The 15,224-nt window shown below is 39.1% G+C and overlaps 1 protein-coding gene across 2 annotated transcripts in view; it reads left to right on the forward strand.

Moving 5' to 3' along the window:
• The window catches only part of LOC115214937 (EF-hand calcium-binding domain-containing protein 14), a 116,659-nt gene that overhangs the window by 91,451 nt on the left and 9,984 nt on the right, over positions 1 to 15,224 (forward strand). For both annotated transcript variants that reach the window (XM_029784020.2, XM_029784019.2), the window contains exons 3-4: positions 4,904 to 5,049; positions 11,822 to 11,920. In XM_029784020.2, the coding sequence (XP_029639880.1) occupies positions 4,904 to 5,049; positions 11,822 to 11,920 (245 nt within the window). The remainder of the gene's footprint in view (positions 1 to 4,903; positions 5,050 to 11,821; positions 11,921 to 15,224) is intronic.

Here is a 15,224-nt window from a genome sequence, read left to right on the forward strand (position 1 = left end):
CTTTAGAACCAAAAATACTGTTTAACCAGGGGCTTTTTTTTTATTATTATTTTACATTCTTATTGCATTCCTACATAAACAGTTCCTCTCTCCAATCAAGCGATGCCTGCTTGGAAATTCAGATATTTTAAAAGAGAGGATTATAATGTTGGAGATAATGCTGGTGATAGTGATGATGGTGAAGGTGTTTATGATAGTGGTGGTGGTGGTGGTGAGGATTACTACATATTCATCTTGACATTAGATACAATCTAATTTTTTTTTCTTTTCTGCTAACCTCTTTACTCAAATTTCCCTTCATATAATCACTTTTCTGTTCATTAGTCAATCGATACTCAGATATAGCTCTATCACCATAGCAACATCTTTCTAAAACTATTACTTACTAATTTAGGTACTCAAAAGTTGGGCTTCCAGCAACCTAATTTTCATATGCGGTAGTGACTTGTTTCTCTTTTATTTACCCTGTTCATTCCATCTACAAGAGGGTCATGTATTCTACACAGACCCTTTTCTCCTTATTTTCTGTGATTCTGATTCCTTGCTGTCAGTGTTAATTACCAACATAACCTGACAGTTTGATTAGCTGACTTTATGATATTCTAGCTTAGTACCTTACATTTCTGGTTTTATATGTCCCTCGTGGTTACTTGAGTTTTTAATGCTATTTTCTGTGATTTTGTGAATATTGTCTTTCTCCACAAGTTATCATACTCTTTGCTGAAATCCATTGAATACTGTCCTTTCCCCAATGCAGGCAGCAATTAGTCTACTGCACCACATTTTACTATAATACAAAAGGTACTGTTCCTTCCCCCATCTGTACTCAACAGTCAGCTTACCAAAATCATCAGTTAACCCATAATCCTGCTCATTACATGTTTATTTTTTAAAGCATGTCATATTTTAAACCAGACATGGCCAGCCTTTTTCAGGAAGAGGGCCATATGCAACACGGCTCATCATCAGAGCAGTGCTAATAAAAAAAAAAGTCCAAGGTAAATTTTTTTATTAGGCATTCCTTTAGAAAATCCTGCAGGTGGCAGTTGGCCTATGACTCCTTTAATTCTTCTTACACACATTTCTTGCATACTCACATGCATAAAACATGCACACTCCTACATACACTACTTTTACTTTTCTGTTCACTGTCTCTCTCTCTCTCTCACCTCTTTGCTCAACGACTTTTCCTAGCCTCTCATCATCTTTTCCATTCTGCCTCTCCACCACCACCAACACCATCACACATGTCTCCTCCACCTTTTCTCTCACCTCTCTCTCTCTCTCTCTCTCTCTCTCTCCTTCTGAATACCTCTCTCCTACCAGTCCTCTTCCTCCCTACTACTCTATCATATTAGTTCACACCATTTAGTGATGCCAAATCAATAATGACAAAATTGTGATTTAGGTAATTAGAGTAGCTGTCAGCAGAAATTATATGATGTGTGTATGTGTCCATGAAGGTTAGTATCATTGGATTAAAGGTTCAAATTGTATGCTTTGGTATAAATGATCAGTTTTATTCATTTATATGTGATGGATTATATTTTATATATACATATATTTTTATGGATGACATACATAATATATGTATGTTTGTATGTATGTATACACACAGTGTAGGTATGTGTGTATAATAGTCAAATATTAATTGAAGGATTGACCAATACCTTTTAAGTCTTTTAATATTATTACAAGGAAATGGTTGGCAGTGACTCTTTTGGCTTAGTCACTTTCTTCAGAAAGTCTGACAAAGGTGACTAAGTGCAATTTTGAGGTCACTTCACTGTCATCTTTTTCCTTGCAAACACACACATGCACACACACATATCATCATCATCATTTAATGAAGAAAGCCTCCCAAAGCCGACACTGGAGCTCAATGCTGCCCTGTGGCTCACCTGATCCTGTCAAACTTTGCATCTCATGTTAGCATGAAAAACATGTTAAGTGATGATAACATATGACCAGTCTTATATTTCTGGGTAGGATTTTCAATAGCTTCGTGTATCGGCTTGTTAGAATGCGAGTGTCTAAAGACGTACATAGACACACACACCTTGTCTCTGCTCATCAACTCCTCTGCATCTCTCGTCATTTCCATGCTCCTCTCACTACTACACACATATACTTTCTTCACTTGATTAAAATTCTATAAGTTATTGATGTGTAAAACATGTCTACCATCACCGTTGAGGAACCTTCAATGTAGTTGCTAGGCCTGCTAGAAATTCCAGCTAAATCATCACATTAACCCTTTTGTTACCATATATATTTTGAGATGCTCTGTGTTTCTTTCAATTAATTTTAAATATAACAAAGAACTGACTTCCGTGCAGGTGGCACGTAAAATGCATCAATCCGACCGTGGCCGATGCCAGCCTCGCCTGGCACCTGTGCAGGTGGCATGTAAAAAGCACCCACTACACTCATGGAGTGGTTGGCGTTAGGAAGGGCATCCAGCTGTAGAAACATTGCCAGATGAGACCAGAGCCTGGTGCAGCCTCCTGGTTTCCCAGATCCCTGGTTGAACCGTCCAACCCATGCTAGCATGGAGAACAGACGTTAAACGATGATGATGATGAATTTAGTAAAATAACTTATTTATCATTCAGCTAGTGTTAGGAACATAAATTGTGGCTAAGGTTTGGTGGAAGATTTTAATTCAAAACTTTTGAAAACAAGACATTTGTACTCAGAGCTAGAGTCGGTTTCAGCCGGGTTGGTATCAAAAGGGTTAAAGGATACATTGAACAATGTAGTCCCTGATATAAAAAAATGTAAGGCTGTTATGACTGGAACAATTGCTTGATAAAACTGAAAGGAGTTAAGCACTAACATGAACATAAGTTGATGAGTTGAAAAGAAAACTGCCTGAATGTATTGAGTAGACTGCTAAGCCTCTACATCAGTAGCGCTCAACCATTTTTTGCCTCTGGACCCATTTGCTTCCTATTTTACTCAGGTGGACCCCCATAGCCATTTGATGTTTAACCCTTTTGATACCAACCTGGCTGAAACCGCCTCTGGCTCTGTGGTACAAATGTCTTGTTTTCAAAAGTTTTGAATTAAAATCTTCCACCAAACCTTCGTCACAATTTATGTTCCTAACACTAGCTTGATGATAACTAAGTTATTTTACTAATTTCTTTGTTATATTTAAAATTAATTGAAAGAAACACTGAGCATCCCAACAGAAATATGGTAACAAAAGGGTTTTAAAAAATCTCATTGTATTTTTATAATTAAATATTTTGGGGAACTGTATGAAAAAGAAGTATAACCAATTTATTGCAGATAAATCTTATATAGACCCCCAAGGGTCATTTGGACCTTGTTAAGAACCCTTGCTCTACATGGCTGCTTGACTTGCTAGAAATAGCAGCCAATTCACTCCTGTCTTGAAAAAAAAGGAAGGATATGCTGGATAGTGTAGTCCTAGATACCCAATCTAAAGGGTATTTGGGATGGTCATTGCTAGAATACCTTTGATCATAGATGCTCTTAAATATGGTTAACTTGACCTTTACAATAACATTATCAGCTGAACACTTTTATCATTGCAGCGTGGAAGGTGTTTGTAAGCCATTTAAGAAACACACAAAAGCCGTTCGATTCACTTCAACATTTAAGTTTAATTTGTCAAAATATTTTCGTCGCTAAAATCCGTGACCTGTTCACTGACAAAAATCCGTGCTGCATCTCAGTGAACAGGTCGCAGTCTTAAAGCAACGAAAATATTTTGACAAATTAAACTTAAATGTTGAAGTGAATCGAACGGCTTTTGTGTGTTTCTTAAATGGCTTACAAACACCTTCCACGCTGCAATTGTCTTCGTTTCAGCACACGATCTCAGATCAAATCACTTGCTATGCGAGTACATCTCTGTAATAACTTTTATCATTAATATAGATTTAAGAATATAAAAAATAAGTATCAATGATGCTACTTGGGTTAGTAAAATCAGCTACACCTTCTAAAAACTAATGTCTTGTACAAGAGAAATAGCTAAAAGAAGGGAGGATGTAATAGGTCTTGGATTCAAACCATCTATAAGAGGAGTACTTGCTTGACCCCTTTACTTCCTATGGAGCTACTGTCCTTGGCTCTGTGCTGTCTTTTCTCCTTCTCTCCAGTTGGACCCCTGCTTTTTCAGCTCTTCCTCAGTAACCCACCTTTGGCTATTCTTTTAGTGTGTCTTCTCTTCCATCTTTCTTGTGAGTTCCAGGTCAGGTTCTGATGTGTAATGCAGGATGTTGGTTGTCTTAATTTCCTTTTGGATTTTACTGCACCACATTACGTTTCCCTGAGGGAAGATGTTTCTCTTCCAGGTCCTGTTGGTTTTGAATTGTCATTGATGTTTCTGTAACCTTTTAGTTAGGGATGTTGGCCCATACACGTATACATACAGTTTTCATCCCATTTACGTTTTTGTGAATATTGTCTTTCTCCACAAGTTATACTCTTTGCTGAAATCCATTGAATACTGTCCTTTCCCCAATGCAGGCAGCAATTAGCCTACTGCACCACATTTTACTATAATACAATAGGTACTGTTCCTTCCCCCATCTGTACTCAACAGTTAGCTTACCAAAATCATCAGTTAACCCATAATCCCCCTCATTACATGTTTATTTTTTAAAGCATGTAAAAATCCCATTTACCTTTATAGCTGTCCTTGATAAAATTTTGTCTGACACAATATTTTTTTAAATTGGTCATTGCACAGGAAATGAGATAACTGTTTATCTGAATTTCTTTATCAGCAGTGTGTGCATCATGTGTGTATGCATACGTATACACATTTTACATTTTTTTTTCTAAACATTGTATTATTATTATTATTATTATTTTGTTTTTGTTAAATTAGTATTAAACATTATTTCTTCTTAATATTTTATAGTTGAAAGAAAGAACCAGTTTACACCTGAAGAATTTCAAAGGCTTCACACACAAATTCAAGAGTTGAACAAAACTCTCAATAACTACAAATCTGGCAAAAATGGCCTCCAGGCGATTCTTTATAACGTCACCTTACTTACAAAGGAAGTAAGTATGTCTACATTATCATCATCTTCTTAATCTGTCTCAGTGAGTCATGACAACTGCTCAGTCAGTCAGGCATTTTTTGTTTTCTTTCTACTATTGTGTGTGAAGAAACTAGTATTGACTTGCACTGGTGGTTGTATTGCAAATGTTGGTGTTAATTAATCTGGAAACAACCAATTAACAAATGTTAATGAACATTAGTCAACAGTGTAGAAACAATAATTGATGGTTACTTGTAAAATGTTCCCCTTCGAAATTATTTAAACTGGCCCAAATATTCTTCCTGTTTTGTTCAAACTGACCAGATCCAACCTCTCACACTTGCCCTACAGTGTTATTCTGAAAATAAACAATCACATCATCGAAATCTTGAAACTATGAGATAATGCAAGATTAATTTTAAAAAGCAGTGTGATTATATGAACATTATATTTGACTGAGTAATCTGAATGCTAAACTGTTACCCGTGTATTTGTAAGTACTGCATAGGCAACAGGATTTGGTGCTGCGTCTCAATTCCTGGACCAGCAGTGCATTATGTTCTAGAGCAAAACACTTTATCTCATATTGCTCTGCAATCACTTTGCCACCTGACATGTGGCACATGTGGCATACTGTGCACTTGCTGATTTGATGGAGCAAGTGAGCTAATGTTCAGCACAAACATTTACTCTTTTACTTGTTTCAGTCATTTGACTGTGGCCATGCTGGAGCACCGCCTTTAGTCGAGCAAATCGACCGCAGGACTTATTTTTTGTAAGCCTAGTACTTATTCTATCGGTCTCTTTTGCTGAACCGCTAAGTTACAGGGATGTAAACACACCAGCATTGGTTGTCAAGTGATGTTGGGGGGACAAAGACAGACACACACACATATGTATATGAGTCGCTATCAGAACTGGAGGAGAAGTTTCAGGTGTGGAAACAAGGATTAGAATCGAAGGGCCTCAGAGTCAACCTAGCTAAAACCAAAGTCGTAATCAGTAGGAAGGTAGACAAATCACAAACGCCTTCAGGTAGATGGCCCTGCTCGATCTGTAGAAAAGGTGTAGGTAGAAACTCTATAAGATGCACCAAGTGTAAGCTATGGACACATAAGAGGTGCAGCAATGTCAAAGGAAGGCTAACTAGGAAGATGGTTTTTGTATGTGGCAGATGCTCAGGAACAATAAACACTGAAAATGCTCTGAGACCGACTTCCGTCACTTTCCAGGGAGAAAAACTTGAAATAGTTGATAGTTTCCGTTACCTAGGTGACCAAGTCAGCAGCGGGGGCGGGTGTGCTGAAAGTGTAACTGCTAGAGTAAGAATAGCTTGGGCAAAGTTCAGAGAGCTCTTACCTCTGCTGGTGACAAAAGGCCTCTCGCACAGAGTGAAAGGCAGACTGTATGATGCGTGTGTACGAACAGCCATGCTACATGGCAGTGAAACATGGGCCGTGACTGCTGAGGATATGCGTAAGCTCGCAAGAAATGAAGCCAGTATGCTCCGATGGATGTGTAATGTCAGTACTCATACTCGGCAGAGTGTAAGTACCTTGAGAGAAAAGTTGGACCTAAGAAGCATCAGTTGTGGTGTGCAAGAGAGACGTTTGCGCTGGTATGGTCATGTGGCGAGAATGGATGAAGATAGTTGTGTGAAAAAGTGCCACATCCTAGCGGTTGAGGGAACCTGTGGAAGAGGCAGACCCAGGAAAACCTGGGACAAGGTGGTGAAGCACGACCTTCGAACTTTAGGTCTCACTGAGGAAATGACTAGCGACCGAGTCCTTTGGAAGTGTGCTGTGCGCGAGAAGACCCGGCAGGACAAGTGAGTCCATAACCCGTGGCCTTCTACATGGGATGGAGCCGGCCTACGTATGCATACCTTCCCTTCTTGGGACACAAAACTCTACTTGTGAAGACCTGTTGAGGCAAGTGAGGATCAGAATCGAAATCGATCAATGGAAATTGCAGATGTGTTACCAGTGCCGGTGGCATGTCGAAACTCTACTTGTGAAGACCCGTTGAGGCAAGTGAGGATCAGAATTGAAATCGATCAATGGAAATCGATCAATAGAAATTGCAGATGTGTTACCAGTGCCGGTGGCATGTAAGAGAACCTTCTGTTTCGCGACCGTTGCCAGCACCGCCCCGTTTCGTGTCCGTTGCCAGCCTCGCCTGGCCCTCGTGCCGGTGGCACATAAAAAGCACCTTCCATTCGTGGCCGTTTGCCAGCTCTGTCTGGCACCTGTGCGGGTGGCACGTAAAAAGCACCCACTACACTCTCGGAGTGGTTGGCGTTAGGAAGGGCATCCAGCCGTTGAAACACTGCCAGATTTTGACTGGGCCTGATGAAGCCTTCTGGCTTCACAGACCCCAGTAGAACCATCCAACCCATGCTAGCATGGAAAACGGACGCTAAACGATGATGATAATGATATACACACACACACACACACACGCGCACAATGGGCTTCTTTCAGTTTCTGTCTACCAAATCCACTCACAAAGCTTTGGTTGGTCTGAGGATGCAGTAGGAAAAACTTACCAAATGTGTTATGCAGTGGAACTGAACCTGGAACCATGTGGTTGGTAAGCAAGCTACTTACCACACAGCCACTCCTATGCCTCACTATAAATAAATCATCAATGCAGGTTGTTCAGCAGTAAAATGCAGAACCCTCATCTGTTATCTACAATAGGGAAGAGTCCATTAAAGTATGATACAAGGGAGATTTGGTGGCTACTTCTAGTGGATCTAGTTGTCCTGTAGAGACTCTCTCTCTCTAAAACATATAGTTTTAACACTGCAGGATTATTTTGTGAGAGGCTAGATTAAAGTAAGTGATGCTCAATATAAATGGAATGATTCCTATTAGGAAACAAAAGAAGACTCATGAACATTGCTTTCTGGTGAACTAACCTGTGCGCTGTCATAGTCTCTGTCATCATCATCATCGTTCAACGTCCATTTTCCATGCTAGCACGGGTTGGACGGTTCGACAGGGTCTGGGAAGCCAGGGGCTGCACCAGGCTCCCGTCTGATCTGGCAGTGTTTCTACAGCTGGATGCCCTTTCTAATGCCAACCACTCTGCGAGTGTAGTGGGTGCTTTTTACGTGCCACCGACACAGGTACCAGGGGAGTCTGGCATCGGCCACGATCTGTTGGTGCTTTTAACGTGCCACTGGCATGGAAGCCAGTCAAGGCGGCGCTGGCATTGGCCACGTTCGGACGGTGCTTTTTATGTGCCACCGGCACAGAAGCCAGTCAAGGCGGCGCTGGCATTGTCCACGTTTGGTTGGTGCTTTTTATGTGCCACCAGCACATCTGTGGTGTCTATTGTCCCTGTGCATCTGCCGCACATGAAAGCTATCTTATCAGTTAATTTACCTTTGATGTTGCTGCACTCGTATGCGTCCATAGCTATGGTTGTAATATTGGTTTCAAATTTTGGTACAAGGCCAGCAATTTCAAGGGAGGAGTAAGCTGATTACATCAACCCCAGTGTTCAACTGGTACTTATTTCATTGACCCCCCAAAAGGATGAAAGGCAAAGTCAACCTCATTGGAATTTGAACTGAGAACATGAAAATGCAAGAAATGCCTCTAAGCCCTTTGCCTAGCATGCTAAAGACTCTGCTAGCTTACCACCTTAAATATTGATTTCTAACATTGGTGCAGTATTGTAGATTTTTAGGAAAAAGCGTAGTTGGTTACATTAACATCTCCCTGCCTCCCAGTTCTTGGCATGTACTTACTTTATTGATACTAGAGGGATGTAAAACAAACTCCACCCTAGCAGGATTTGAACCTAGAATTTTCAAAAGATTTAAATAAACCATGTCTTCACCATGCTGCTGTTTCTGTGAATCCACTCCTCACTCTGTGTAATTAGAGTAAGGAAACGGTAGTGTGGTCAGTTAACAGTCACTTCACGCTGCCAGACCAAATACTTGGTAGTATTTAGTTGTATCTCTGTGTGTGCTGTGTTCAAATCCCAGCAGAGTTCACTTTCGCTTTTGACGTTTGGGATCAATAAATTTTGGTGTATCATTGACCGTATTCTTTTGCCTGTGAAAATTTGGCAATGTTTCTATGTTGGAAATATTTATTGAGATAACAAAAAGTCAGAAAACTACTTCAAAGGAAATAACTTTTGTATTATATTTCTATAATAAGTTGTTGTTATTATTATTATTATCATCATTATTATTATTATTATTATTATTATTAATATTATTATTATTATTATTATTATAAATGCTATAAAGTAGTCAAATGAATAGGTATATCTAGCTTTGAATTCCTGGCTGGAAGCCATTTAGTCTCCCATTACCAATGCCTTTGGGAGGGCAATGAAAATCTCAACATCACTCACCAACCTGATGCCCTGTGTTTATAGAAATAAACCCAGTATGGTTAGTTAATTCTATAATTATATTAATAATTTAAGTATAAACGCTGAATGATTTTATTAATAATTTTAAGATAAAAGCCCTTAAAAAGTATGATCCTGACTTGTAAAGTATCAAGACGTCTGCTTAGAAGAGTTAGGCTGACATGTTCTCTAGTCAGACAATACAAGATGATAAATATAGATTGTATTGTTTATCTGTTGTCTTTGATGTAGAATATTTCCTTTTGAATTATTTAACTTCTAAATAATTTTATTTCCCCTCTAACAAAAACTGTACAATCTGCTACATTGACTTTAGAGTTCTTTGATCACTACTTCACTACAGTTAGGGTGAAGGCTATGCTTTGCTAATGAGCTCAGAATAAGACCAAAAATATGTCCAGAATTGTTTCTCATAAAATATTATTTTTAAACTTTGCTAAGGGTCTCCACTGGCTAGTTGATTAAACCAGGTGACACATTAACTCTACCATCGAAGAATAGGTTCAGACCAGCTGATGGCCTTCAGCAGTTTTCCTCTTTCTGGCCTGAAAAATGAAAATAATAATTGTCATTGAGTAATCGTGTTCTTTCATCCCTACACATTCATTTGTAGTTAACATGAGGTCTTCAGTTCAACCCACTGCACAGCACATCAGGCAGGTGTCCTCTACTATAGCCACATGCCAACAAAAGCCTTGTGAGTGAATTTGGAAGATGGAAACTGAAAGAAATCTGTCATATATCATCATCATCTTTTAACTTCCCTTTTCCATGCTGTCATGGGTTGGATGGTTTGACAGGAGCTGGAGAATTGCCCAGGCTCCAATTGTTTGCCCAGCTGCAGAGCTGTCCAGGGGCTCCAGTTGCATGATTTACCATTGTTTCTACACCTGGATGCTCTTTCTAATGCCAACCACTTTACACAGTGTGCTGGGTGCTTTTTACATGCTTCCAGCTTGGGTGCTTTTACATGGCTCCATCACTAGTGCATTTCATGTGGCACCTGCACAAGTATCCTTGTCTAGGCATTACATGATGGCTGTAAAGGAGCATCGTTGTCATACAACGGAAGTTGTTCGTTTCCAGTCTTCCACACAGTTTCTATCTATCAAATTTACTCACGAGACCTCAATCAGTCAACCTGGAACTATACTAGAAGATACTTCCCCAAGGTGCAGTGCTGTGGGACTGAACCTGAAACCACATGGCTGCAAGGTGAGTTTCTTAATCACAGACCACCACCACCTTTTTTTTTTTTTTTTAAGTCATCGAAGAAAGGGCTGCCCCCACAAACTTTTTTTTGTGATCAGTGATGAAGAAACCATGTCTCGCATAGGTTGCAGCTGTAAGAAGCAGCATAGCAAAACATGAAATAATCTTTAGATCAGAGGTTTGATCTGAATGCAAGCAACAAAGAGGTTGCCACTAGAGGCACTCAAGAGTCAGACATGTTATTAAACTGAGCAAAGGATCAAGTCTATCAAGTCTGAGGTGGAAAAGAAATTTGCCTCAGACAAATATTGCAGATCACCATATTTTTAATGTAGTTAAACTGCAGTGACTAAATCAGGCAAGAAAAAGAAGAAAAAAAAAAATGATATAAAGATTCTCTTTCGTCCTTTATTTTTATACCAATCTGAAATATAGGATATATATTTTATTTTCTCTTTTTACTTGTTTCAGTCATTTGACTGCGGCCATGATGGAGCAATGCCTTTTTAGTCGAGCAACTCGACCCCGAGACTTATTCTTTGTAAGCCTAGTACTCATCCTATTGGTCTCTTTTGCCGAACCGCTAAGTAACGGGGACGTAAACACGCCAGCATCGGTTGTCAAGCGATGTTGGGGAGACAAACACAGACACACACACAAACACACACACACATATATATACATATACATATATATATATATATATATATACGACGGGCTTCTTTCAGTTTCCGTCTACCAAATCCACTCACAAGGCTTTGGTCGGCCCGAAGCTATAGTAGAAGACACTTACCCAAGGTGCCACGCAGTGGGACTGAACCCGGAACTGTGTGGTTGGTAAGCAAGCTACTTACCACACAGCCACTCCTGCGCCTATTTGTGAAGTTATCAACCATAAATTACTAGTTTGTCCCTTTTTGATTCTCTTTTAAATGCTGTGTGCATCTATATCCTTACTCGGTTTAAAAATAATATTTTAGAATATGGAATGGTTCTATAAATTTTACTTTTTTAAGGGGCAGTGTTACCACCATTGGATGTTTGGTGCTGTTATCGCTTGTCATCTCAGTACTTCATCTACTATTTGTCTACAAAAGTTGCACTTCTATTTTGTCAGTCATGTTACAACAATTCATCACTTTGTGTCACCATTGAAAATTATCCCTTTACATTTATAGATTGCCACTCTCAAAGAAAATTCAGCCAGTTTACAAAAAAGTCTTGACAAAGCTCCTTCTCTTGAATCATTGCCAACTGAAGTAGAGACTATATCAAAGGTAAACCTTCAATTTACTTGTCTATGTAATCAGTCCATTTCCCCGTCTCTCTATACACCTATTTCGCTATTCTATCTAGCGTCTACTTGTCTTTCTATTTTTAATTGCTAATAAATTTGTACATGTGCATGTGGTTGTATTTATGAAATAATTTTATTTGTATTTATTAGATGATGATGATCATCATCGCCATCATGCTTTAATGTCCCTTTTTCATGCTAGCATGGGTTGGGTGATTTGACTGAAGCTGGCAAGCCAGGGAGCTGCACCAGGTTCTTGTCTGATTTGGCTTGGTTTCTATGACTGGATGCCCTTCCTAATGCCAACCACTTAAGTCTGTGCTGGGTGCCCGCAATGTGCCACTGGCACAAGTGCTTTTACATGGTACCAGCATGAGTGTTTTTTATATGGCACCAGCACAGGTATCCTTAAGTATTGTATAACATATGTGATATACTGCATTATGATGCAAGTGTGACTGATATCCTGGTATTTTATTTTGCACTAAAACAACAATCCAGTAGCATCAGTGCAATAACCACTCCAAATTACACCTTGTTGTTTTTTTCCCCACAAGGACAGAGAGAAAGGACAACATAGGGGTGTAAATAAAGTCAAAACCCAAACATTTGCATGAATGTTCAGAAGGTGTCGATGGATTTGAAGAAAGCACTAATATTCCTAAGCCTTATGGCAATAATGAAGCAATGCCCTTACCATGTAGTATGGTCCCACTTGATGAAAAAAAATTATTCTAATTGTTGAGTTAACATTGCATTGGGACAGTAACATGACTATGTGGTTAAAGTTTGCTTCTCAACCATATAGTTTTGGGCTTAGTCACTGTGTGACACCTTAGGCAACTGTTTTCTGCTACAGCTTCAGGTCAGACAAAGCCTTGTGTATGAACTTGGTTGACAGAAACTCAAAGAAGCACCATTTGTTGTCAATCTTCATCATCATCATCGTTTAATGTCCGTTTTTTCCATGCTAGCATGGGTTGGACGGTTTGATTGGGGTCTGGGAAACCAGGAGGCTGCACCAGGCACCAGTCTGATCTGGCAGTGTTTCTACAGCTGGATGCTCTTCCTAATGCCAACCACTCCGTGAGTGTAGTGGGTGCTTTTTACATGCCACCGGCACAGGGGCCAGAGGAGGCTGGCAAACGGCTACGATCAGTTGGTGCTTTTACGCGTCACCGACATGGACGCCAGTCGGCGGTGCTGGCATCTTCCACGTTCGGACGGTGCTTTTAATGTGTCTATGAAAAAAGAATCTGTCCAGCCATTGGATTGAGAGATTGTTTGCAGAATCCTCCAGCTTCTCAAAGAAATTTCTTCTGCTTCTTTGTTCTGAATTACCTTGCTTGTAAACAAGTGAGGATTAGTGACAAGAAGGGTATCCAGCCATAAAAGAATCTGCCTCAACAAATTCCACCTGAATTAAGTAAGCATTGGAAAGTGGGTGTCAAAAATGATGCCCATGATGAAGATGATAGGAATGAAAAAGGAAGCTGACTTTGGGAGGATTTGAGTTCAGAGATTTGGAACAAATATCAACATTCTGTTCAATGCTCTGATGGTTCTGCCATTTGGCTGCCTCTTACTACAGAACATGATATTAATTTATAAGAAGTAAATGATCTTTGTGAAGTATAATCCCAGACTTATGTAATGTGGGTGTACATGTGTAAATGAAAATGAATGTTATATGGATTTATTTTTATTGCTACTGGATTAGTAAGTGATTTGAATAATGATATTAAATCTGTGCCCTTATGTAAAATCAAATATGTATGTCTAGATTAAGCGTATGGTCACTTGTATCTATGTGTACGTGTGTGTGTGTGTGTGTATGCAATTTACAAGTTAGTCAGAGGAGGAAGGGCATTGCACATGACCTCTACAAGTGATATTGATGCCACTGATGTCATGGAAAGTATTCAGAAACTGAAACAGAAGAGTGTGGTATGAGGGGCTTGGTAAAAGGAGTGAAAAGAAAGAGAAGGTAACAAAAAAATGAGAGAGGGAGAGAGAGTGAAAAGAGGGTTAGTGCTGGTAAAAGAAATGCATATTCAGTAAACAACACTATTTGCGACATGACTTAAGGGAAAGAATAGCTAAAAAGATAAATGCTATTTTGTCTGTATGTTAATTGTAGTTTTATATGTCATATGAAGCTCATATTCATTGAATTTAGTTTATGAAAAATATTGAGAATTAAATAGAAAATAGTGTGGTTTGTGGTGACTCCATAGATATAGGGTGTGTGTGTGTGTGTGTGTATTATACTAAATCTATGCACACGGTTAGAAGGCATGATTCTGTGGAATTGTCTGAGAAAAACTATTTCATTAACTTGTGTTAAAATCATAATATATATCAGAGTAAGACAAACATCATTACAGTGACTCTCAGGAAGAACGTTTGCATTTTTGCCTTTCTTGGGGCTTGTCAATGGCATGGTCCCATTTGTCGTTTGCTTAAATAAAATCCATGCTTTGCTATGTAGGAGACAGGGAATAAGGCATTCACTGGTATTGTGGGAGCTTGTCAAGCTGTAGAAAAACTCAATGTATGCAACTGAAACAGCATTAAATTAAAAGCATGAGTAGGATTCGGCTTACTGCTTACAAAACATTTGTGCAACTGTTTGATTTTCTGTAATTAATATATCTGTACGTTACAATGTAATGAGCCCTTTCTTGTATGAATGGTCTTGTTTTAAAGACTAGGCTATGATGTTTCAGCAAGATATCTACTATATTTCTTCAGAGAAGGAATATTTCTTCTCTGATGAAGCTCAGCAGATACATGCTTTGTTGAAACATTGTGGCTATGTTGTGAGAATGTGAAGGAATCAAATTATGCAATAGTCCAATTTTTTACATTGAATTATTTCTTATTTGTTGATTACTATGATTACCAGATTACCAAGTGATAATCCCCGCTCTTTCTTTGACTGTATTCCCCTGACTCTTTCTTGTATGAGGGGTTTTGTGGGTAAAGCCATATGTAGAAAGCAGCATAGAACTTCCTGCACAATGGTTCAGTGATGCCCATGGCTTACACTGAAATGTCTTAATAAAATTTTTAGACACAGACATGACTGTGGGTGAGAAGTTCGTTGGACAATCATATGGTACCAGGTTCAGTCCCACTGTGTGGCATCCTGGGTAAATATCTTCTATCATTCTAGGTTCACTTATGTCTTGTAAGTGGATTTGGTAGACAAAAAACTTTATTTAGCACATTTTGCATTCTCTCTCTCTGTACACACACATACGTACACACGTCTGTGTGTG

This window comes from Octopus sinensis, linkage group LG8, assembly GCF_006345805.1.
Source record: "Octopus sinensis linkage group LG8, ASM634580v1, whole genome shotgun sequence".
NCBI lineage: Eukaryota > Metazoa > Mollusca > Cephalopoda > Octopoda > Octopodidae > Octopus > Octopus sinensis.